General features: G+C 51.1%; 1 protein-coding gene and 1 pseudogene across 4 annotated transcripts in view; both read right to left on the reverse strand.

Annotated features, from left to right (window-relative positions):
* The window catches only part of LOC123610426, a 19077-nt pseudogene extending 7259 nt beyond the window's left edge, over positions 1-11818 (reverse strand).
* The window catches only part of GLB1 (galactosidase beta 1), a 95145-nt gene continuing 77605 nt past the window's right edge, over positions 6548-24087 (reverse strand). Inside the window, exons 16-17 of one of the 4 annotated variants that reach the window (XM_045436696.1) lie at positions 13717-13820; positions 6548-11404 (exon numbers count right to left, since the gene is read on the reverse strand). In XM_045436696.1, the coding sequence (XP_045292652.1) occupies positions 13728-13820 (93 nt within the window). In that variant the 3' untranslated portion in view covers positions 6548-11404; positions 13717-13727. Of the gene's footprint in view, positions 11405-13074; positions 13944-15147; positions 15695-24087 lie in introns of those variants that run through there. The other 3 variants (XM_045436695.1, XM_045436697.1, XM_045436694.1) reach the window with 3 other exon arrangements.

Below are 24087 nucleotides of genomic sequence, written 5' to 3' on the forward strand. Positions count from 1 at the left end.
CGAGTCCCATGTTGGGTGTGGAGGTTACTTAAAAGAATAACAAAATCTTAAAAAAATACGCTGCAGAAAAATTATAGGCTCAAGCATCTCAGGGGACCAGAAGTGGGAAATGAAAGCAAAGCGGTGAGCAAACGTTGAGACCTCAGGTCTGTCGGATCCTGGAACCTAAAGCTGGCAGCCTCTGCCAGCAGTTCCGATCCCGTGGGCCAACTCTGCTCTTTTGATATGGGGGGCTTGAAGCCAGAGGCTACATCGGGCCAGGGCGACCTCACCCCTGAAAGAAGACGAAAGAATTGCTTGTTGGCAGCTGCAGGCCTCGTGAGCCAGAGGATGGACACCAACTCACAACTAAGAATTGAACTAAGCCCCAGGCACGGGGCTCCGTGACCCGATCTGCGGAACCCCCAGAACTACAGGGCCTGAGATCCGAACCACCGACATAAGGCCTGGCTGTAGACTGTAACTCTAACCTACTGACTGGAAGGAGTGTTAAGCTGAAGTCTCTAGAAGCAGAGTCTGAGACGGGGGGGGGGGGGGGGGGGGGTCCAGTGCAAGTGGTGTACTAGGGGCTGCTCTGTGGAGAAGGGAGGAAACGATGTAGGATAGGGAAGGGGAAGAAGGTAAGTGAGCGTGCGCTCTGTATTAGGGTTCTCCAGAGAAACAGAACAAATAGGAGATTATCTATCTATCTATCTACCTATCTATCCATCCACCCACCCATCTGTCATCTATCTAGAGACTTTTCTAAAGAACTGGTTCATGTGGTTATGGAGGCTGACAAGGCCCAAGATCTGCAGGGCGCGTCTGCAAACTGGAGAGCCGGAAGAACTAAAGGTATAGTTCCAGTCGGAGGGCTTGAACCCCAGGGAGAGCCAGTGTTTCAGTTTGCGTCCGAAGGCAGGGCCAAAACCAATGTCCTACCTTGAAAGCACTCAGGCAGAAGGAATTTGCCTCTTTTACTTGTGGGAGGGTCGGCCTCTTTGTGATATTCAGGTCTCCACCTGATTGGGTGAGGCTCACCCACACTAGGGAGGACAATCTGCTTTTCTCAACCTAGCGATTCAAATGTTAATCTCAACCAGAACCCTTCACCCAGAACAACGGCTGACCAAATGTCTAGATACTCCGTGGCCTAGTCAAGTTGACACGTTAAAATTAACCGGCCCAAGTTCCCTGCATTGGCCTGACCCCACAGGGCCTCTCAGACGTGAATTGTACCACAGAATTAATCCCACTTTGAGGCACAGGGTCTGGTCTCTTGTGTCCCCATGTCAGTGAGGCATCCCCGACAAGTTAAGCCAAGAGTAGTTCTCTGGGGAAGGGAGCGACCAACGCTCACAGCAGACAGAGGAGGGGTGCGCCAGCAGGCAGAGGCTTCTGGGTAGGGCACCCACAACATCCTGTACAGAAGCAACCTCGAGATTCCTATATAGGGATGAGGAGCACCGACCAGCAGACACACAGACAGAAACAAATCTTTATAAGCAAACTAACAGCAAATCTCCAGTGAAAATGAGCATGCAAACCCAAATCCCACAGTCCAAGGAAAAACTATACTTCTAGAACAATGAACAAGATCAATAATCAAAACAGGAGCTCACTTGAGATGAACTCAGTGTAACAGAATAGTGCAGGAAATACTTTCAAATAAACATGCTGATCTGTCTTGAGGAAGTCATAATGCCCAGCAAAGTGACAAAAGATTCTACATTCACCGACACCAGGATGGGCTGGTCCTACCAGAGGTGTTAAAAGACACACATGTGGTGTCAAAAGTAAACTTCCTTCTAGAACTGAACTTAATTTCTATTTTGAGGTCCCAGTCCTACCGGAGGGAAAGACCCAATCTCAGTCAATTCAGTGTCTTACCTGCGCCCCTCTTCCTCAGTACCATGTGGTGTTACCATTTTGGGAAAGGGACTCTGGTTTTTGTCATCTGTTGACGTCACTACCTGCTGAGCGGCACCTCATCCTGTCTGGGCCTCAAACATCAATCCACGAGGTGACCTGCTGAGCTGCCCCGCCCTCGCATCCAGGACGTCCCCAGGCTACTTATCAGATCCTCTGGTGACACAGGACACTCTCCATGTTTTCCTGTTTCCCTCTGTGGCCTCGGGAGGCCTAGTGAGGCTGTCTGGGGCCTCTGCTACTTCATGCTGCTCTAGCCGGCACCGGAGACCTTCCTCCTGCCCTCCACTCCGCGTCTGGCTCATGGGAACCCTGGAAGGCCGTGTTGGTCCATGTGTAGACGCCCATATGCTGTGCTGTCTCCACACCTGCCCCGTGACGGGGGTCTCGGGGATCTTGCTTCCTCCCCACGCTGGGTCTTGGGGACGATGGCTCATAAATCCCCATTTGCTCAGGTATCAGAACCTCGGCGGGGATTCTGTCAACGCAGCCCAACCCCAAGGGCTTGGTCATGAGAGGTGGCAGGGCAAGGACTCTTCTCAGGGACTCAGGGACGCTCACTACCATCTGTCTGTTTTGTTTTCCTTCCGACTCCTCTCCTGCTACTCTCTCTCAGCCCGTCGGGGCCGCTTGCCTCTAGGGCCCCTTCCAAAGAAGTTGGCCTTGGAGGGCAAAGGGGAGGATGTGTCACTTCAGGAACACAGATGGGACGTGTTTCATTTAAAAATTATGATAAATTCAGATGTGCGAGTAGACAAAGAAGAGGAGGGAAGTGAAGATGAAAGGATGGGCAAACAATATGGAGGATGGGAGAATGTCTTCCGAAAACTGGAGAATCTAGGGGCGCCTGCCGGCTCAGTCAGAAGAGCACGCGTTTGATCTCAGGTTTGTGAGTTCAAGCCCCACGTTGGGTGTAGAGGTTACTTAAAATCGTTTTAAAAAAAAACTGGAATATCTAATATTCAAAACTCCTAAACTTGTGCTGCTGAAATACAGACCGCCCCTTGCCCCCAATCTCTTTAAAGCCTCTGTAGAGTTCTAAAGATAAAACGGCCTGATGTGGGAGAGGTTTTTGTGAAACTCAAGGGGCTCAGCTCCACATTTGAGTCAAGATACTGCAAACGAGTGTGTGGGATGATCGTTCACAAACTGAACTAATTCCGTGGAAGCAGAGGCAGAACGTCTAGCCAGAGGAAATGACGAGAAAGTAAGCCCTCCAGGGGTTCACAGAAACATGGGAAGGTTTTGAAGACCGATCTTATCTAGATCCTTAAAGAGAAGGACACCTGGTCTCACATGTGCATTAGACACGTCGGAAGGGATGGTGGAGACACGTGGGCCCCCTCTTAATCTGTGGACACAGTCACAGAAGAACTCACTCACCCATGAGGCACTGACGGAGAACCTTCGAGGGGCTAGACGTGCTGGGTGCCAAGGATACAAGAATGAAAATCACATGGAACTTGTCATGAAGGCTCTCTCAGTCCGTGGTAAACAAACACGCACAATGAGATGAGCTACGGGCCGTAGAGAGGGATGTAACCAGAGAAGGAATGAACAGCCCCTGCACCAACGAACTGCAGGGAACTCAGCTCTTGGAGAACATGTGGGGGCTTCCTTTGTGCCCCACGCGTTGCCTCTTCTGCCCCCCGAGGCTCCCAGAACGGTTTGCCAACGTGGTCCTAACCCACGAGTCTGCGTTTCTGTCACAGGGCGCTGGATATTTATGTATGTGTCCTCTGCCTAATTAAAAGTGGGAAGTTTCTCTCTGTTGACTTCTGTGATCGTCATGAACTACTGCTTCCTGAGCACAGGGCCACACCGCAGATGCTCCAGGAGGACCGCTCCCTGACACCACAGCTAAGCTTGTGGGAGAGCGCAGGGAAAGCACTAAGAACAAGTGTCATCAAACCAGGAAGGTGCCCATCATGTCAAACCCCTCTGGGTGAGATAACTGCCTTAGTGTCCAGAGTCAGCCCGGAGAACCACAGACTCTTTCTGGAGAGGGACCTTTGTCCCAAAGAGGCTGGGAGAGACTCACAGCACATTGGCTTTTCGGGGGCAGGTCGTTCTTTCCCAAGTGGGTGTTCAAGGCGATTCTCCTCCATTTTCCATACGCGCAGCCATCAAAATAAAACAAATTCCGTAAGTTTCAAGAGCTGAGGGCGGAAATAAGCTCCTGCACTGCCTGTGGGTCTTCCGACAGAGGAACACACGGGATCCTGACACAATAGGAAATTTGTAACAAAAATTCCTGCACGAAGTAACAAAAATTCTTTATTTTTTTTTTTTTTTCAACGTTTATTTATTTTTGGGACAGAGAGAGACAGAGCATGAACGGGGGAGGGGCAGAGGGAGAGGGAGACACAGAATCGGAAACAGGCTCCAGGCTCCGAGCCATCAGCCCAGAGCCCGACGCGGGGCTCGAACTCCCGGACCGCGAGATCGTGACCTGGCTGAAGTCGGACGCTTAACCGACTGCGCCACCCAGGCGCCCCCAAAATTCTTTCTTTTAATGGATGAACGAACCCAAGGCAAAATAGTCTTTGGGGTGACCCAGAGAAAGACGCAGAGCTGCGAGGTGGAGGCCTTGCCTGGCCCACCGGGGTAACTTGGGAAGGGAGGGGAGCGGGGGGAGGGGAGGGCGGGGGAGACTCAGCCTGAGCCCTGGTCTTCTCCGTGCTGCTGACTGGCTGTGACTTTGAGTCTCTATTTTGTAGTTCCCGAAGTTCTACTCAGTTCTTTTCCAAATCCGTGATGTGTCATCATAGTTTCCTATCCCCTGCAGATCTTTTCAACGTTGTTTATTGGTTTGTAAATCTTGTATTTCTTTTAAAATGTGTCTCACGCTTTCAATATCTAAAGCCCGCATGGGTCTGCTTCTGCTGGTTTTAGTATAAACCGCTTCGTTTCTGCGTGTGTATCTGGTCGTATTTGACTGTGACTGCTCATCGACCCTGAAGATTCTTTGGGGGGATTTCCCAAGATGTGGGGTGAAGCTGCCCTTATTCCAAAGGTGATTTTGAGTTTGCTTCTGGCAGACACAAAGGGGCACTATCGGGTTTGGACGATACTTCAGCTCACAGCCCGACGTTTATCGGACCGCCTCAGTGAGGCACGTTTAGACCCCAAGTCCACGCAAGGGCTGGCCTGTGCTCACAGCCTCGGGAAGGGCTCAGAGCAGCGACTCCTGTCTTGCCGCACATCAAGCACTTGTCCCTAAACCCCTGGGATTCAGCGAGGGAAAGGAGGTTTCCATTTGCCCCCCTCCTACCCTAAGGATTGCAGCCGCCCGGCGGGACGTGGGGCTGGCTCCTATTAGACTTCCCGACCTGGAACACCCCTGAGCCCGTCCCTCGGGAAGCCACCCCAAGACAGTTCCCAGCCTCTCCGTCAGTTTACTCTGGATCACCAGATGCAAAAATGTCACTGAATGATCTATCGCTTTCTTATTATCCCGTCAGCTTTACAGGGCTCTGTGATAAAGGATTGTTCGTTGCTCCTTAGAGTTTTACCATTTCCCTCTCTCTCTCTCTCACTATATATAAATATTTATATAAATATAAAAAATATAAATATAAATTTATATAAAATATAAATATACAAAATATATTTAAAACATATTCATATATATTTTATATAATATATAAAATATATTTAAATATGTATATATTTTTTAAGATTTTATTTTGGGGGCTGCCTGGGTGGCTAGGTGGTTGAGCGTCCGACTTCAGCTCAGGTCGTGATCTCACGGTTTGTGAGTCTGAGCCCTGCATCGAGCTCTGTGCTGACAGCTTGGAGCCTGGGGCCTGCTTCAGACTCTGTGTCTCCCTCTCTCTCTGCCTGTCTATCTGACTCACGCTCTGTCTGTCTGTCTCTCTCTCAAAAATGAATAAACATTAAAAAAATTTAAAGATCTTATTTTTTTAAGTAATTTCTACACCCAACACGGGGCTTGAACTTGCAACCCCAAGACCTAGAGTCGCATGTTCCTCTGACTGAGCCAGCCGGGTGCCCCTCTTCATGTGTGTTATGCATACGTGTTTAGAATTGATATACCTTCTTGACGAATAGCAGTTTCATCATTTTGGGCGTGGCTTTCTATTCCTAGAGATATTTTCTGCTTTTTGCCTTTGTTGTTTGGCGGGGCTATCACTTCCGAGCGTGAGCTTTAAGAGCCAAGGAGTCATTTTCCACAGTCCCTGTTTCACACTTCGGTGAGCTGTGGGAGGAACGTTCCAGGTGGTGGCTGTTCTGTCAGCCTGGGTCCTAGTGTGAAAACAACTGGGAACTGAGACCCCTAAATGACTGGCAAAGGATGTGTAGCAAGAGAAATAATCTTGTTTTAAACTACTAAGATTTGGGTGCTGTTTGTTACGTAACATAACTCAGCCTGTACTGACTGATACAGAAATATCGGGCTAATGCCTCAAAAATGTTATCTTCATTAGCCAATCATATGAGACACTTGGCATCGGGTCCCCTGTCACCTCTGCACCCCGTATGTTCTCAACACTGCCCGTCCCCATCACTCACCTGTCAGGGACTGACCTTGCTCTCTTGTGGCCTTGCTCTCATCTGCGGTTAACTTCACCCGGAACACTTCCCCACCCTTCACGCGGCTAAAGCTTGTCTTTTTTTTTTTTTTTTTTTAATGTTTATCTATTTTGAGAGAGCGAGCGAGCTGGTAAGGGCAGACCGAGAGGGAGAGAAAGAATCCCAAGCAGACGCCACACTCAGCGCAGGGCCTGACACAGGCTCGATCTCATGACTGCGAGGTCATGACCTGAGCCAAAATCGAGAGTCAGACGTCTAACTGACCGGGCTGCCAGGCGCCCCAAAAGCTCATCCTTCAGGTCTCGTTTAAGAGGTCTCTCTAGTGACCCAGGGCAGATGCAAAGGACGCTTTGCCCAAATCTCTGTTACGGACTAGTGTCCCCAGTGTCCAGCTTCTGTGAGGACTGGTCCAGCCTCACAGATGCCCTCGTCTCTTGACTTTGGCTACCCGCCGTGAGCATAGCCAGTTCCTCTCCTCCTATGGCAGGCAACCTGCGGCCAACGGCTGGCCTCCGTGGGGTTGGGTAGTAAGCCCGGCACCCCCCCGCCGACTCAAGGCGAGGCCAACTCTGTGGTACAAAGAGTACGTGTGTTTCTCTGGAACCGGCAGCCTCAGCTGACTGACCGACCTACCTCAGACATGAGTGCGCCCCGCCGACATCAGCAGAGTCTGGTCCAGACTGGAACGGCCCAGCAGAACCGTGAGCTTAGGAAACAGCTGTTGTTTTCAGCTGAAGTTAGTCTCCCTGCTTATCCTTATTCCCCTGCCCCCTGTTCTTCCCTACTCCCTCTCTCCTCAGGGCATGCCCTCTAACCCTTTGGCATGTGCCAAAGCCCTTGTCTTAGGTCCTGCAGGACGACAGGGTCCCCGACTGCCTGTTCCTGGGCCGTGAACCCGTCCTGCACCACCCCTCCACTGTCCCAGACGTGGTTTCATTCACTCAGCGACCATGCCTCGAGTCTGTCTGGTTACTTACCTCTCCTACTAACTACAAACTTCTTGAAGGCACAGGCCTTGTTTTTATTATTACTGCTATTGACAGTAGCTCTATGCTCTTAAAAAAAGATGGAGAGAGGGGTGGTAAAGTGGTTACCATTTTATCTTCAATGCCCGGCACGCATTAGGTACTCACTGATAGTTGAATGAACGAGGGAATGAATGAACGAATGAATGGCTGTCCGGGATTAAGCAGAGAGATGCAGGCTGTAAGCACTTCTGTGAGCATATTGGAGATGAACGACATTTCCGTAAAGAATGGATCTTGGGGACTTTTCGGGTTCAAAGACCAAGGACTCAGCGATAGAATTTCTCCGCCGAAGAAAGGCTAGATCCAGTGTAGAAAAACACGGGGGCAGAAAATGGCTGCATTTTGCTACGAACAGAAAGAGGAGCACGTGGGACCGAGGCGACGTTGAACGGTCCTACTCAGGGAGGAGGGGCTCCGGGCCGGGTGTGCACATTTTACACGTGTTATATGTTGCCGCACACGCACGGCCGAGGAGGTGGTTATTCCCGAAAGCATCGCTGTTTGAGTGCCTGTGATGGGAGACTCCTTCCTAGCTGGAAAGAGGCGAAATGCTGGTGTTCAGAGTGGGGAAAAAAATCAGATGATCATCTCAGGCTCCTTTCTCCGCCCTCCACCTCCGTCCTCCTGAACAGTCAGAATCCCGTCCACAACCAGGTTGGTTTCTGTAGAGTCTGTAACAAGACGAACGTGAACCTGCAAACCTCGGGACAGGGCCTGGAAGGCCAATGTGTTCTAGTGAACACCGCCTTTCAGCTCCGCTCCTGGGGGAGTTTGCTGAGGGTCAAAGGGCCAATGAAGGGCCAGACTCTGCAACGGTGGGTTTTGTCGGGGACGGAGGCCTGGTGTGGACGATCCCTCACTTTCTGACCTGCGTCCACCGGGGTCCCACCTGCGCAGGCTGTTCTGCTCTCCCCGCGCACGCGCACGACCAAGGGGCATTCGCCAAAACCTGGGGCCACAGGTCACACCTGGCCTGATGGCAGCCAGGCAGCATGGCTGAAACAGTGTTTTGTGTTTTGCGTTTTCTCCAAGGGAATACAAAACTGTCCTTGCAGCCTAATCGGCCAAGGCAACCTGTCTATGGGGAAAGAGTGTGGGATTTGTAGGCAAGAGACTGGAGTTTCAGTTTCGGCCCCCCACAAGTGGGGTAAATCACAACGTCTCCTACTTCTCGGTTTTCCTAAACTACAAACTGGGCTGCATATCCCTCGACTTATTCCTTCAAAACGTTCTAATAAAGATTCAAAGAGTCACTGGATGCAACATAAAACATTCAAAGGACTTTACACGGATTTGTTGTTACTGTCATTGTTTTATGACCATTGCTAAAACGCCATCAGAGTCTAGGACAGGAACCTACAAACTTCAGAGGTTAACAGACGTGTGGACACTAAATTCAGGACACTACCATCCGGGTGGAGAGAGCTCCAATCCCCACATCTCTCTGCACTCCAAACTCTGGTCAGACTGAGCTGCACGGCATCAGCTTCTGGAATTCTCCACCCTCCCTCCAGACCCTGGACCTCTGCAGGCACTGCTTCCCTCCCTGCAGCATCGTCTGTTGCCTTCCCTGCTGCCCCCTTCTCCTTCCTCCTACTCCCCTTCTGGCTCAGCTCTGGGAAGCTAGCCCCGAGCGACCCCGACTCCACACCGAGCCTGCAAATAGATCCCCGTGTCACAGCACCCTTGGTCTCGCCCGGGGCCCCGTGTTCCCAGCACAATGTCGCGTTGTCCGTTTACACTTCTCTGTGCTCCCTGAGAGGCAGGAACATGTCTTACTCAGTAGCAGGGGGTTTGGACTAAGGACCAAATAAACACTGAGTAAATGGAAAAAGACAGAGAGAAAGAAAAAAGCCCGGTCTGAGAGTTACAGCTGAGAAGCACGCTCACCACACCGAAAGTGGACCCGAAACCCCGGGGACCCCTCGCTGGCACGTCTCGGGACACGTCGTGATTTCTAAGGCCGCGGAAAAGAGGACAGGGGTGTGGAGCAGCCCGCGCGTGTGGGGAGAAGATCCCACTGCTTGGTGAAAGTCAAAGCAAAGCTGAGGTCAACTGGACAACTCTTGCTCAGAAATCTCAATCAAAACATGTCAGCCAAGACAATACAGGAGGGACCCAGCCTGGGCTTCAAGGGCCGTGCCCGTCGCCTTGTGCCACCACGCGCTGTGGCTGCTGGCTGGCTCACAGCGGGCGTTTCTAGTCCGGTTCAGCGTCATGATTCCCCTTGAGTTAATACTCGGCAGGACCACCGGGGGCCAGGTTACCTGCAAAAGAGACAGCGGAAGTCCATTCTTTCAACGCAGGCTGAACCTACCTACTGTGGGCCAAGCAAGCGCTCCGCTTTGCCCAGGAGGGGCTGGGGCAGGGCCCGAATAGGCCTCAGTTCACGCTCCGGGGGCCCTCGGGCGTTCGGTGGGCTGACGGAAACGCGCACAACTCACCGGGCTGCAACCCAGCACGACGTGTACATGGGAGTTGCTTTTTTACTTAAGGGCCACAAATCCTTTGGCGTTCCTCCCATCAGGTGGTGGGATCTCAGGTCCCTCCCCTTGAATCTGGGTGTGCCTCCTGAGTCTGGGTCTTCAAGGGCCAGGCAGCTGGCACCGGGTTCTGCTAGAGAGCTTACGCTCTCAGAACCTGCCGCCACGCCGAAGGAGCCAGAGCGGCCACACGCAGGTGCTTCAGGGACGGTCCCGCCTGAGCTCAGACTCCAAGTCATGCCAGCCGGACACGAGGGAAGGAAAGTCCGATGGTTCCGTACCCGGCAGAGGCCCCACGTATCACAGAACAAAGACAGGCCGTCCTCCCGTGCCCGTCCGGACTTCCGATCTGTAGAATCACGTCCAACACGAACCGGCCGCTCTGTGCCATTTACACAAACTCACTGACATGCCTCATACACAACTACAGACGACGACGAAAACAGCCCACGATGAGACACGCCCTTCGGGCCAGGAACGCGGTATCCTTCCTCTGTAAAGGCACAGGGCTGGAGGACGGGCCCAGTGTTCCTTGGCGGCCTTGGAAGCTTTCCCACTGGTGGCTGGGGCCCTGCTCAGCTTTTCTCACTTCCTCCTGGTGTGGAGGTGAGTCTCACCCTTTCCGTGAAGAGCTGAGGGTCCACTTGTCCTGGGAGACCCAGAGCTGCTCATGCAGGACAGAGGTGCACGCCCCTGAATCCCATCCCGCGTGAACCTGGTGTGCTTGGTGAGGTGCCGTGGGCAGCTGTGTGTCGCTTGCTCACGTTCCCGGTCACCTTGTGGCCCTCGTTACGCCCCGTGGCCACCGGGTAGCGTGGAGCTGCGGCCGCTGCTCTTCGATGGCTGCTGTGGCGGAAGGGGCCCTACTCGGGTTTGGGGAACAAGGGTCTTTTCCATAGGCTGGTGTGGCTTTCCAGGCACTGCCCCTCTCTCCACCCCCCCTCCCCCAGGGTCACATTAATGCTGGAGGGTCTTGGGGCGCCTGGGTGGCCCAGTGGGTTAAGCATCTGACTTTGACTCAGGTCATGATCTCATGGTTCGTGAGTTTGAGCCCCACATCGGGCCCTCTGCTGTCGGCAAAGACCCTGCTTCAGATTCCCTGTCCCCCTCTCTCTGCCCCTTTCCTGCTTGCTCTCTCAAATCAACACTAAAAAAAATGAAAAAAAAGTATTAAAAAAATGCTGGAGGGTCTTGACAGATGATGCACCTTCACGCTTTCTGTGGAACCTCCTCTTGCCCCTCGAATCTGTGTCCTCGTCTTATGCTAGGCTGTCTCCTCCCCTTTGTGCCCTTCAGCCCAGTACAGTGGTTGGTCAGAACCAGGCTGTTGAACTGAACTCAAGGGGACACAGGGAACGGATGGTATGTCCCAGGTGGCATTTCTTCTCCCCTCGTCCCTCAGGTCTCCAGACGACGGCTTACCAGTTCCTGCGGGGGAATGTCACAGGGAAGAATCCAACCAGCGTCGGAGTTCAACCCACTTACTACATGGCAAGTACCGCCCGAGCAGCTTTTAGGTTACTGGATTGGATTTGAACCCCACGAGGATTTGAAACCCCACACGCTTCGGAGGTGGGGAAGTTGAAGCTTCTAAGTGAGTCACGTGAGCTCACGCCAGTGCTAAGTGACAGAGCGGGAGCAGGACCCTGCGTTTCTGTCGCAGCGCCTGTCCTGTCTCACCCGGGGACGCGGCGCGTCCTCAGAAGACTGAGGCCGGTGGGGGGCCTCCTCGCATGTGGGAAAGCCCCTCCAGATGAAAGCAGAGCCGCTGTCTGGAGGGAAATCTGTTCTGACTCTTCCTGGGGCATTTACAAGGCTGCTGGGTGTCCAGTTGACCAACATCATTGCCGGGAGGCTGGAGGCCAAGGAACAGCCCAGAAAGCACTGCTCAGTCAGACCGAGAGCAGGGCCGGGGCTCCAACCCAGAGCCGCCTCCCTCCTGTTGTCGGGATGTTGACTGGACTTTCCTCACAGCCCACGAGTTACCGGTTCACACCAGCCGTTTGTTCTACCACAGACCAGACAGAATCCCTCACATTGACTAAAAAAGTGGTTTCAGAAAATGACTTTCGGGGCCCCTGGCTGGCTCGGTCAGAAGAGCATGCAACTCTTGATCTTGGGGTCGTGAGTTCGAGCCCCACTTTGGGGGCAGAGATGACTTAAACAAATAAATAAACTTTAAAAAAAAAAGAAAGGAAACAACTTCTTTTTTTTTCCTCCTCAGGCAAGAAACAAAGAGCACGCAAGATCATTTCCTAGCTGTGTCATCTGACAGAAGATACACAGCTTGCTGGGGAAACAAGGGAAAAAACCCAAACTCAGATGAGCGCCAAACAACTTCATCCTCAGTAAACTGGATTTGCTGAGAAATACAGACTGACAGAGACAAAAAGAGAGACAATGAAGAGGGGTGGAGCCTGATGAAGAGGGAGGACAGGGGAAGGGGTGCCAACTCCAGAAGGCACAGCACTCTTCTCCTTCTTCCTTTTTTGCTCGCCTCAAAGACGTCTGAAATTGTCTGGGGTTTCTTAAAAAGTTAAACATGTGACTAAACATGTAGAAGTTAAACACGTTACCACGTGACTAAACAATTCTACTCGGGGGAAGTGAAAACCTATGACCATGCAAAGAATCGTACACGGATGTTTACAACGCCAGTATTCCCGATAGCCCCAAACCAGAAACATTTCAAATGCTCAACCACTGGAACGCCTGGGTGGCTCAGTCGGTGAAGCATTCGACTTCTGCTCAGGTCACGATCTCACGGTGCGTGGGTTCAAGTCCCGCGTCGGGCTCTGTGCCGACAGCTCGGAGCCTGGAACCTGCTTCAGATTCTGTGTCTCCCTCTCTCTCTGCCCCTCCCCTGCCTGTGCGCGCTCTCGTTCTCTCTCTCTCTCTCAAAAATAAACAAACGTTAAAAAAAATTTAAAACAAGATGTTCTGTATGGTGTACAAATCTGGGGTACATCAAACCAAGGGTACAAAGGAAAAGGCCACAATGTTCATCACAAGGATTGAGAATATGGAAATATTCCAAGACCATTGGTGTTAGGGTTGGGTTAGCACAGGCCTGCTGAGAAAGTCCTAGAATATTAAAATCAGCTCAAAGAGAAATTTAATGTAAAAGGTTTACATGGCAGGTAATAAAGGCACTGCTCTTATTATTTTCAGAGGCAGCAGCCACACACAGAGTTAAGAAATCAGGAGTGCCAGGAGGTATGTATTTTAAAAATGGCATCATAGGGGCACCTGGGTGGCTCAGTTGGTTGAGCGCTGGACTTCAATTCAGGTCATGATCTCACGGTCTGTGAGTTCGAGCCCCACGTCGGGCTCTGTGCTGACAGTTCAGAGCCTGGAGCCTGCTTCGGATTCTGGGTCTCCCTCTCTCTGTGCCCCTCCCCCACTCATGCTCTGTCTCCCTCTTTCTCAAAAATAAATGAACATTAAAAAAAAAAAATGGCATCACAGAAGGTGAAATGAATACCTCTCCAAGGTAGTGTGGAGAGCTGGATGGGACGTGCAGAGTCATGGGTGGTACAATTTATGTATCGAATTCTGGTTTTCCGGAACATGACATCCTGGACAAGGGATGTCACAGTGCTGTGGGAGAGATTCTCTCACACCGACAAGACAGAAAGAACACTGGCTTTGGACAGAGACGGACGAGATCGGAATCTGACTCCGCCTCCTGCTTAAGCCTCCAACGTTTCCATGTGTCAGGCGGGCTTACTGCTGCCTACCTGAGCGTGGTTCAGAAGACGGGGCGAACAGAATGGAAGCACACACTCCCGCGAGGAGATCCTACTCCACTGCCTGAGCCTTCTGGAGCCTCGACAGGTAGTACCTGCAACAGCGGAGGTGCGACTTACCAACGTCCGTAACGCTTCACAAGGAACCGTCTCACATTTCTTCCCGAAGCTCTTAAGTGGGCACGGTTCCGGAGTCTCATTTTCTAAGTTGTCGGTAACTAGCAGTGAAAGATAAAGAAATGATGACCTAAGTCTACGCAGCACCTCCTTCGCCCCATGGTGTCCCTCAACCATCAAATGCAGGACATCTACACAAAGATGCTGCAGAAAACAATCCTAAAGAAAGTTCTAGGTTCTGTTAGTCTCAACCCAGAGACGCCTCCTGCCAGCTGACTCAGCCGGAGCTGTGATTCTCCCTGGTGAATCCCACATTCCTCACTGGTGTCCATGAGAAGGGTAAAGGACACGATCATGGAGATGTATTGCAGATGAGCATCAGAAGTCTTTCCTTTCTTCCTCCCTTGACAGACGGCGCATCTTTTCTGTAAAGGACTTAAAACTCGGGTGGGCAAAAGGAAAAAGCGAACCCTTTCTCAAACGCTTACCACCCTGGTATGATCGATGAACGTTTTGGTTTATGTTGTTCTGATTCTTTCCCGGGGGAACACGAGCATGCGTTGGTGTGGGACATGTGCAGAGGGTGCCTAGAAGCTGGCACCAGGCTACGCGGCTTCAGATCCTGTCTCTACCACCGTTTACGGCTGTGTGGCTGGGCAAACCGGGGAAGGTGATGGGACATTCCTTGGTCCTCGTGAGGGGCGAGCGCATTAAATATGCTCAGAACCAGACATGGAATAGGTCAAGGGCTCAACCCATGAGAGCTACTGCCCCACGGCAGGACACGCCTGTTCTGGAAGGCCGTGATCTGTGTACGTGCACAGCACGCACGCTCATGTGTATGTGTGTCTGTGACGCGTGTTCAGGCCTGTGTTGTGTGCGTACGTGCAGTTGTTTTGTCTAGACACACAGAATGGGACCAAACTTAAGGTAATCTGCTTTCTTCGCCCACCACACCACGAGAGCGTCTTCATGTACGGACCTACGTCCCATTTTCGTGGCTACGTGATATCCTACTGTGCAGGGGTGCCCTACTATGTACCCTCTCCAGCTGCTGAGGCGTCAGGTCGTTCGCATGATGGTTTTGGGCTGCATTGATGGGCTACCTCGTTGACATCACAGAAGCACAAAAGGAAGTCAAATGAGGATCAGAGAAGCAGCAGTCCAGTAGATCAAACCAAGACTATTTTCCATTCCTTTGAACCGCAAGTGAGTGAAGTGGCTTATTCGACCCACTCAAGTCTAGTTATGATTTAAATCAGAACCTATAATTTAATACCCGCTCAACATTAAAAACAGTTAACGTCATTTGAATAAAATTTTATTTAACAAAAAGACACCATGATTCTTTCAAAATAAAAATCAGGAACACCTTTGAAGCTTCCACTTCGACTGTGCAGACTCACTGCGCGTCCCCTGTGGCCCCTGCCGGCCACCGCGAGGCTGCCCGGAAAACCCCAGGAGAAAACACCCGTGCGAAATCGATTTTCCAATAGGACTTTCCAGGGACTGTTGGCATTACGCGAGGGATACGTGAGGTCTGTGCAAGGCTGAAACTCCAGAGGGTCACAGTGTTTAGCCATCAGACACGGTCCAATCCTGAGTCTCGATCAGACAGGTCTGGCGGGGGATGACTGGAGGTGGGAGTAGCATTGATGAGCGGCCTGTCCACAAACTGCACGGTGCACAGTTCCGGGCCATTGTCATCACAGGGCGCGCGCTCCAGTTCCAGCACCGTGATGGTGTTTGGGGCTGATGTTAGCAGGATGTGCCGTGGCACAAACAAAGTCACCTGGGGGCCCCGCCCTGGCCAATACCGACCAAGGTTAAAGCCATTAATCCACACCTGACCCTGCAGAGACAGAAATATAAGAAAAGTGGTATAAGAAAGTGGTCCAGGTTCATTTCTCTGCATGTCGCTGTCCAGTTTTCCCAGCACCGTTTGCTGAAGAGACTGTCTTTCTTCCATTGGGTATTCTTTCCTGCTTTGTCAAAGATTAGTTGGCCATACGTTTGCGGGTCCATTTCTGGGTTCTCTATCCTGTTCCGTTGGTCTGATTGTCTGTTCTTGTGCCAGGCCCATACTGTCTAGATGGTTACGGTTTTGTAATAAGCGTCCGACTCTTGATTTTGGCTCGGGTCATGATCTCACGGTTTCATGAGTTCGAGCCCCATATCGGGCTCTGTGTTGACCCTGCAGAACCTGCTGGGGATTCTTTCTCTCTGCGCCCCTCCCCTGTTCGCACTCAAAATAAATCAACTTAAAAAAATTATTAAAAAAAAAAAAAGAAGAGGGGCATTTGGGTGTGTCTACAGAGACCCCCTGCATGGGCTAGGGTCTGCTCATAGAGTGGGACTTAACAGTTGGCCGAATAAATGGAACATTCTATCACAGAGGAAGAGACAGAGGGAAAGAGGGGAGAGCAAGAGAGGGAGAGAGAGGGAGAATGAATGTATGGGAGATGAAGAAGCCACCTTGGAGGAGGTACGGCCGTGGCGTCACCTGCCGAGCCCCGACCCCCCACGTGCTGTGGCTGCTCACCTCAAATTACTCCGTTGCCCACTTTGGGGAATTTTCAGCCTCCAGGTGTCCCCTTTATCCTCACTCTGTCTGAATTTCCTACCCGGGTTCAAATCTCAGTCCTGCTCCTTCCTGGCTGCCCAAGCTCGGGCAGGTGCCATTCACCCTGGTGACCGGGGATAGTGGGAGGCAGCAGGCGCTGTCTGGCGGTCAGCACGGCGGCTGGCGCCGGGGCCGAGCCCAGGGAGGGACGGCGCTCCTCCCGCTACCGTAAAAAGATCTTGGCTTTCACATGCCTGCAAAAGGAGGCCAGTGATTGAAAACCACCCGTCTGTTGGGTTAAGTCATTTAGAGAAAGGATGACAGTTTTACAGTTCTCAGAATATTTTACTCTTGTTTTCACCGCAGGACGCGCTATCTCGATCCTTCCTACAAGGCGTACGCAACGACAGCTTTATCAGGTTTTTATCAGGGTAAGATCTGCTGGTGCCTTGTTTTTGCAGTAGTAGAGAAGAGCAGCACTTTACTTTCGAGGCTGAGGAGGAGACGGGTTCAAGGGCAGAGCGGTGGGAGGGCGGTGAGAGCACAAGGGCGTCACAATGTGTCCCGGCAGAGGCCACGCCAGCTCCCGGCTCAGTGACGAGGTGGACGACTGCAGGTCCGGTCCATTCTCCCACCCACGATTTCCTTTCCTGAGGACCCAAGGGACCGCCCCTCACGTCTCCGGTGCCGGGCGGGCGTGTCTGCCTGAAAGCCGGGAACGGTTTCCCTGGATGCCCTTTGCCAGCGGGTTCTGGGCTAAAGCTGAGGCTGGGCGCGTGGAAGGGACTGCTCCCGGGGTGCGATGTCACAGAGACACCGGACTGACGGAATCGGGGGCGCCTGCGGGTGAGCCTGTCCCGTGCCCAGCTCGTCTTCCTAAGTGCTGCCCCACAGACCAATAGTGCAGTGGCCTCACCGGGCAACAGTCCCTAAGACCTGCTTGGGAGCTCCCCACAGCACCACTCGGGCAGCAAGACTTGCTCCCGAGAGCCTGGAGGCTCCGGTCTGACCGGGGGGCAGGGCCGCTCAGTGTGTGTGCCCGTGACTCCCCGGCCCCTCCCCCGACTTCCACTTTCCTGGCTCATCCCACGCGGGGGTGAGGTCCCACTCCTCCTAGGAAACACTGGCCCCACAGTCTACACTGTGACACACAGACACAATCCCAACTGTCGCTCCCAGGTGCTCATCAAAGTGGACATGACTTCGCTGCTTCCTTAATTCTGGATACAGCACAATCTGGTCCGGCTTTTCTTTCCTCCCCCAAATGACTACCTGTGGCCCGTTGCGGGGCCTTCCGCTCCCCTATGAACTCTGCCTCCTGCCTCACCCAGACGACCCTCCGCTTTCCGGGGACGGTGCCCTGCATCTTCCGTCTGACTCTCCTTTACACCTTTCGTGGCCTTGGTTAATTCCCAAAAGCTATGCATTTCTCCAATACAAAATTTCCCTCCACTCTTAGCTCCTAAAAGAATAGGCATTAAATGAAGTTTAAGGTGGTTTGGTTGCCCTTCCTGGAGAGCAATCAAGACCTTGGAAAGAACAGACAGACAATTTGCAAAGAATGGGCCATAGTCCCACAGCTCGGAAGGACCGCTGTTCAACAGAACTTTCTGCAACGTTACAGTGTTCTGTGCTGCCCAACCCAGCAGCTACGTGCACTCGGCCATGGCTGTTGAGCGCTTGAAATGGGGTAATGTGAAGGAGGGACCGAGTTTTCATTACTTTTCGTTAATTTAAACGTAAACGTCACGGCCACGTGTGGCTAGCCGTCTTCTAGACAAAGTCACAACCCATGCGGTCTCAGATTCCTGTAGGCTCCTCACAGGGCCCCCGACTCCCTTTATTAACTCTAGAACCCTTGCTCTGCACCATAGCAGAGTGAAAGCCAGAAATCAGACGCTTTTTGCGTGTTCTTGCCTCTGACCTTGACCCACGGCCCCCAGACAGCCTCCTGCCTGCTTCCTCCCTGCCCTGTCTGTGCCACTCACACCCGCACGGGACTCTTCTCCATCATTCGGACACGCCAAGCCGGTATCCCCAGTGCGGCCACTGTTCTGGCTGCCTGACAGCTGTTCCCCCAGGCCCCCACCTTTCGGACCACAGAGATCTCAACCCCATCATCACCTCCTCAGGGAGAAGAGCCGTGGCCACCCACGATACCGGGCCTTCCAGTCCGGGTCACCTACTGCCCCCTCGGTCTCTTCTTTTTATTCTAGTCATTGTCATTATTTGACATGGGTACCATTTGTCTGATTATCGGCTTATCAGCTATTTCCAGCATACATTCTATGAATGGAAGAAACTTCATTCGTCTTGTTCGAAGTGAGACTGTCAGCACTCAGCGGTGATACTCAGTATATACCTAGCAGCACTCATTAGGGGAGACTGGCTGATAATTCTGCCTGAGACCAGATTCAACAACGAGGTGACACGAAGTCCTACTGAAAGGATATTCCATGCCCCTCTGCTCCCAGCTCAAGAGTTTTAGAGACTCTTGGTCACTGGAAGAGAGAGAAAATATTTGCATTTGTTTCTCCTCGATCAGCACTGTGATTAGTTACTCAAAAATTACTCCAAAAGCATCAAATTTTTAAAAATTCTATGAAAAACTACACGCACTCTGATGACTGTTTTTCTTTAAAAAGTTACGCTGAAATTATTAGGGGCGGGGGGAGAGTACGCACATGTTGGTAAATGTGATGGTAAAAGTAGGCTCATTCTTTTTTTTTTTTTTTTAATGTTTGTTTATTTTAAACAGAGACAGAGTGTGAGCAGGGGAGGGGCAGAGACAGAGGGAGACACAGAATCTGTGCTGAGCTGTCAGCACAGAGTCCGACGCACGGCTCAAACTCATGAACCGTGAGCTCGTGACCTGAGCCAAAGATGGTTGCCTAAGCGACTGAGCACCAGGTGTCCCAAAAGTAGACTCATTCTTAATACGGCGAGCCCCATCAGGGCCCAGCATTTGCAGAGCGAACCCCAGTGGCTTCTGAGGCTTTCTGGGGCTGTCCCAGCTAAAAGAGTTCCATGACAAAGTCTTTCTCTGACCATGGCTTGACCTCTGGTGGACTGCCCCCTCTGCTATTGTCACCAAGGTGATAATCGTTCCCATAAATGTTAGGTTTCCGGAAACGTGTGACCTGCCTCTCTGTTAATCAGACAGATGTGTGTCTGTTTTAAATCCTCTAGACAGACACCATCCTCTCCTAAGAACTTCAAGCAAAATGTCAATGCTGTTTTAAGTCACAGCTTCACGTTTTTCGAACTTGCTTGGGAGTTCCTTCAAAATCAGCGAGCTCTGGTTGGACGCTGACTTTGTCTGACTCTGAGAGGAGTTTCTCAAGCTTAGAGGGCTGTCATGACACACAATTTACGAGCGGTTGTGATGCCAACACGGTAGAAAAGAAAGAGAATTTTTAAAAAAACGGTAAAAGAGTGAGGGGCTTGCTTAGATAAGATGGGAAAGAGACCTCGCACCGCACTTCACGAGGGAAAATTAATGCTCCGTTTCCTTCAGAGCCAAAGGGGTCAGAGCTGATGCAAATCACACCCCCTCACTTCCTCCGCGGTCTTGGGGTAATAAATAACTCTACGGTCTCTGTATTTTATGACAGATCCAACTAGAACTAAAGCCATGGAAATATAAATTAGCATAAAAGATGAATCACTTCCTCCTTTTATCCAGCCCCAGACATGAATTCCTTTCCTTCTCAGCCCCTGAAGTTCTACCATCGCTTGACCTTTTTAGGACCTTACCCGACAGTGGGCACCGTGCTCTGTCGCATACCTGGACCAGAGCTAAGAACCGGTGTGCAAAAACTGCCTCCCAGCAGCCATCCCACGCACGGCAAACTGCAGGAGACCCCCTTCAAGTCAGAGAGTATTTACTGCTGTGTACACGTAATTCTCACAAGTTTGTCACTACATTTTAAGACATTTTTAAATTTTATTTATTTATATTTTAAAGTAAGCTCTATGCCTGGGGCGCCTGGGTGGCTCAGTTGGTTAAGCGTCTGACTCTGGCTCAGGTCATGATCTCACGGTTCATGCGTTCGAACCCCACATCGGGCTCTGTGCTGACAGTTCAGTGCCTGGAGCCTGCTTTGGATTCTGTATCCCTCTCTCTCAAAAATAAACAAACAGTAAAAAAAAAAAAAAAAAAAAAAAAAAAAAGTAAAAATAAAATAAAGTAAGCTCTAGGTCCAACATGGGGCTTGAACTCATGACCCCAAGACCAAGAGTTGCATGTGCTCTATGGACTCATAAGCCAGCCGGGTGTCTCGTTTTGTTGCTAAATTTATATATATATATATATATATATATATATATATATATATATGGAAAGATTACAGTCACAAGTTCACAGGACTTGTGACTAAATTTATATATATTTATATGTGGAATTTATATATATATATATATATGGAAAGATTACAGTCACAAGTTCACAGGACTTGTGACTAGGAAGCAATGAATTAGTGGAAACAGTACTTTTAGGGGGTAAAAACAACTGAAAATCAGGCCAAGAGTTAAAAAGCTTATCAGATTCAGAATGAAAGGAGGCTCAAGAGTGCTGAGACCTGTGGCAGGTTGCAGAAATGGCCACAGTTCTGTGCAGCTCCCCCCGTCAAGAGCCAGAATCTGTTCCTTCATTCCTCGAATCCAGCTGGTCTAGTGAACGCCCTGGCCAAAGAACATGGAAGAAGTGACGTGTGAATTCTGACCTGGGCCTTAGGAAGCCTTGCACGCTGGAACCAGAAAAGACCCCGAACAGCCAAAGCAATCTTGGTGTCACAATCCTGGACTTCAAGCTGTATTACAAAGCTGTAACCACCAAGACAGTATGGGACTGGCACAAGAACAGACACTCAGATCAATGGAACAGAATAGAGAACCCAGAAATGGACCCCCAAACATATGGCCAACGAATCTTTGACAAAGCAGGAAAGAATATCCAATGGAATAAAGACAGTCTCTTCAGCAAGTGGTGCTGGGAAAACTGGACGATGACAATGCAGGAAAATGAACCTGGACCACTTTCTTACATCATACAGAAAAATAAACTCAAAATGATGAAAGACCTCAACGTAAGAAAGGAAGCTATCAAAATCCTCGAGGAGAAAGCAGGCAAAAACCTCTCTGATCTTGGCCACAGCAACTTCTTACTCAACACGTCTCCGGAGGCAAGGGAAATCAAAGCAAAAATGAACTACTGGGACCTCATCAAAATAAAAAGCTTCTGCACAGCGAAGGGAACAATCAGCAAAACTAAAAAGCAACTGACGGAATGGGAGAAGATATTTGCAAATGACATGTCAGATAAAGGGTTAGTATCCAAAATCTACAAAGAACTTATCAAACTCAACACCCAAAAAGTAATCCAGTGAAGAAATGGGCAAAAGACAAGAATAGACACTTCTGCAATGAAGACATCCAGATGGCCAACTGACACATGAAAAAATGCTCAACATCACTCATCATCAGGGAAACGCAAATCAAAACCACAATGAGATACCACCTCACACCTGTCAGAATGACTAACATTAACAACTCAGACAACAACAGATGTTGGCGAGGATGCAGAGAAAGAGGATCTCTTTTGCACTGCTGGTGGGAATGCAAACCGGGGCAGTCACTCTGGAGAACAGTCTGGAGCTTCCTCAAAAAACCAAAAACTACCCTACGACCCAGCAATTGCACTACTAGGCATTTATCCAAAGGATACAGGTGTGCTGTTTCGAAGGGACACATGCACCCCCATGTTTATAGCAGCACTATCGACAACAGCCAAAGTCTGGAAGGAGCCCAGATGTCCATCGATGGATGAATGGATAAAGAAGATAGGGTATGTGTATATATATATATATATATATATATATATACACACACACACACACACACACACACACACAATGAAGTATTACTCGTCAATCAAAAACAATGAAATCTTGCCATTTGCAACTACGTGGATGGAACTGGAGGGTATTACACTAAGTGAAATTAGCCAATCAGAGAAAGACAAATATCGTATGACTTCACTCATATGAGGGCTAAGGGAAGGGAAGCAAAAATAATATAAAAACAAGGAGGGGGACAAAACAGAAGAGACTCTTAAATATGGAGAACAAACAGAGGGTTACTGAGGGGTTGTGGGAGAGGGGGATGGGCTGAATGGGTCAGGGGCACTAAGGAATCTACTCCTGAAATCACTGTTGCACTCTATGCTAGCCAACTTGGATGAAAATTAAAAAAATAAATTAAATTAAATGGCAAAAAAAAAAAAGAAGAAGAAGCCTTGCACACCGGCACTCTTTCTGGGAACCGTGCCGGTCACTGTATGAACAAGCCTGGAATAGCTTGCCGGACGAAGAGAGGGACGTGGCCCGATCTCCTCTGTCACCTCAGTGGACAGGCCGCCAAGGTCGAGGAGCACGGCCTCCTCGCTGACCGGAAGGGCGTGCAGCCGTGAGCAGAACCGCCCAGCCTGCCCGCGCTCCAAAGGGTGAGCTGGAGGAACGGGCTGCTGTCTCAGAGCAGCTCACTAAGACCCGACGGCTCGTTGCCGCAGGTGCAAGGGTCAAGGGTCAAGACCCTTCAGTAAAGGAAACGATGCTCACAAACCCAACGTAAAGACGGTGGATTCCTGCTCGGGTGTTGGGTTCCTCTCACCGACCAGCCGCCGGATGCCGTCAGGGCCGCCTGGTGGTGTCTGTGCCCCGCTGGGCGTTGTTGGACAGACACGGCTAAGGGGGAGGACGCACGGGAGCCCCGGGCATGGTGACACGCGGTGAGCTCGATCGGGCGGCCGCCGGTGTGACTTCCCACAGTGGGCGCCCCCCCACCGCTCCGTCCCCACCGCTACCCGAACGCCCGAGCCTCATTCTTTCTCCCTGGACCACTTCTCCTTCTCCGGCAGAAGAGCAGACATCAGGGCTGCTGAGGAGGAAGAGGCCTGTTTTGCCTCACGCAGCTCCAGCGCAGGCCACACTGGCGTCCGGACGTGGCTCTCTGGGTCCCCACAAATGCCGAGTGGGACCCGGGAACCTGGGTGTCGCCGGCACACGTGTGAGGAGGACGCCCCCTGGCAGTGTCCGAAGGGGACCCGGGATCAGGTCCCGAGGACCGCAGCCTAGAAGCTGAAAGAGAAGCCCCGGCAAGAACAGACGGGGGAAGGAAACGGCGGAGGGCTTTCGGCGCAGAAGTCAGGGGAAGGGTTTCCAGGGAGGGAGTGGTTCCTCATGTCAGACGTCACCGGCCAGGACGGTAAGACAGACAGGTCCTGAGAAGCATCGGGGGGACACTGCAACATGGGGTGCTGCTGGTGTTGGCAAGGACAGCTAGAGAGGAGTGTGGGGCAGAAGGTGGTTCCTCCCCGTGGGGCTCCACTCCGGAGTGAGTTCTACCGACCGGGTCCTTTTCCCCACAGCTCCAAACCTGGGACAGGTGCCTCTCACCTCTGCACTCCCACTACAGGCACTGAATACACACCTGTAACTTGCATTGCAACCCACTTCCGGATTTGCACAGATTTCCGCGTGCAGACTCAAGACTGACAGGCCCTCTATAGGATGGCCATTAGGTCTAGAAACATGGAGACCAGTATTCGCACTGAATATAGCTTAGTTGGCTGCTTGGTTGCTTTATTTACTTGCGTACTTACTTACTTACTTATTTTTACTATG

This window comes from Leopardus geoffroyi, chromosome C2 (assembly GCF_018350155.1).
Source record: "Leopardus geoffroyi isolate Oge1 chromosome C2, O.geoffroyi_Oge1_pat1.0, whole genome shotgun sequence".
In the NCBI taxonomy this organism is placed as follows: domain Eukaryota; kingdom Metazoa; phylum Chordata; class Mammalia; order Carnivora; family Felidae; genus Leopardus; species Leopardus geoffroyi.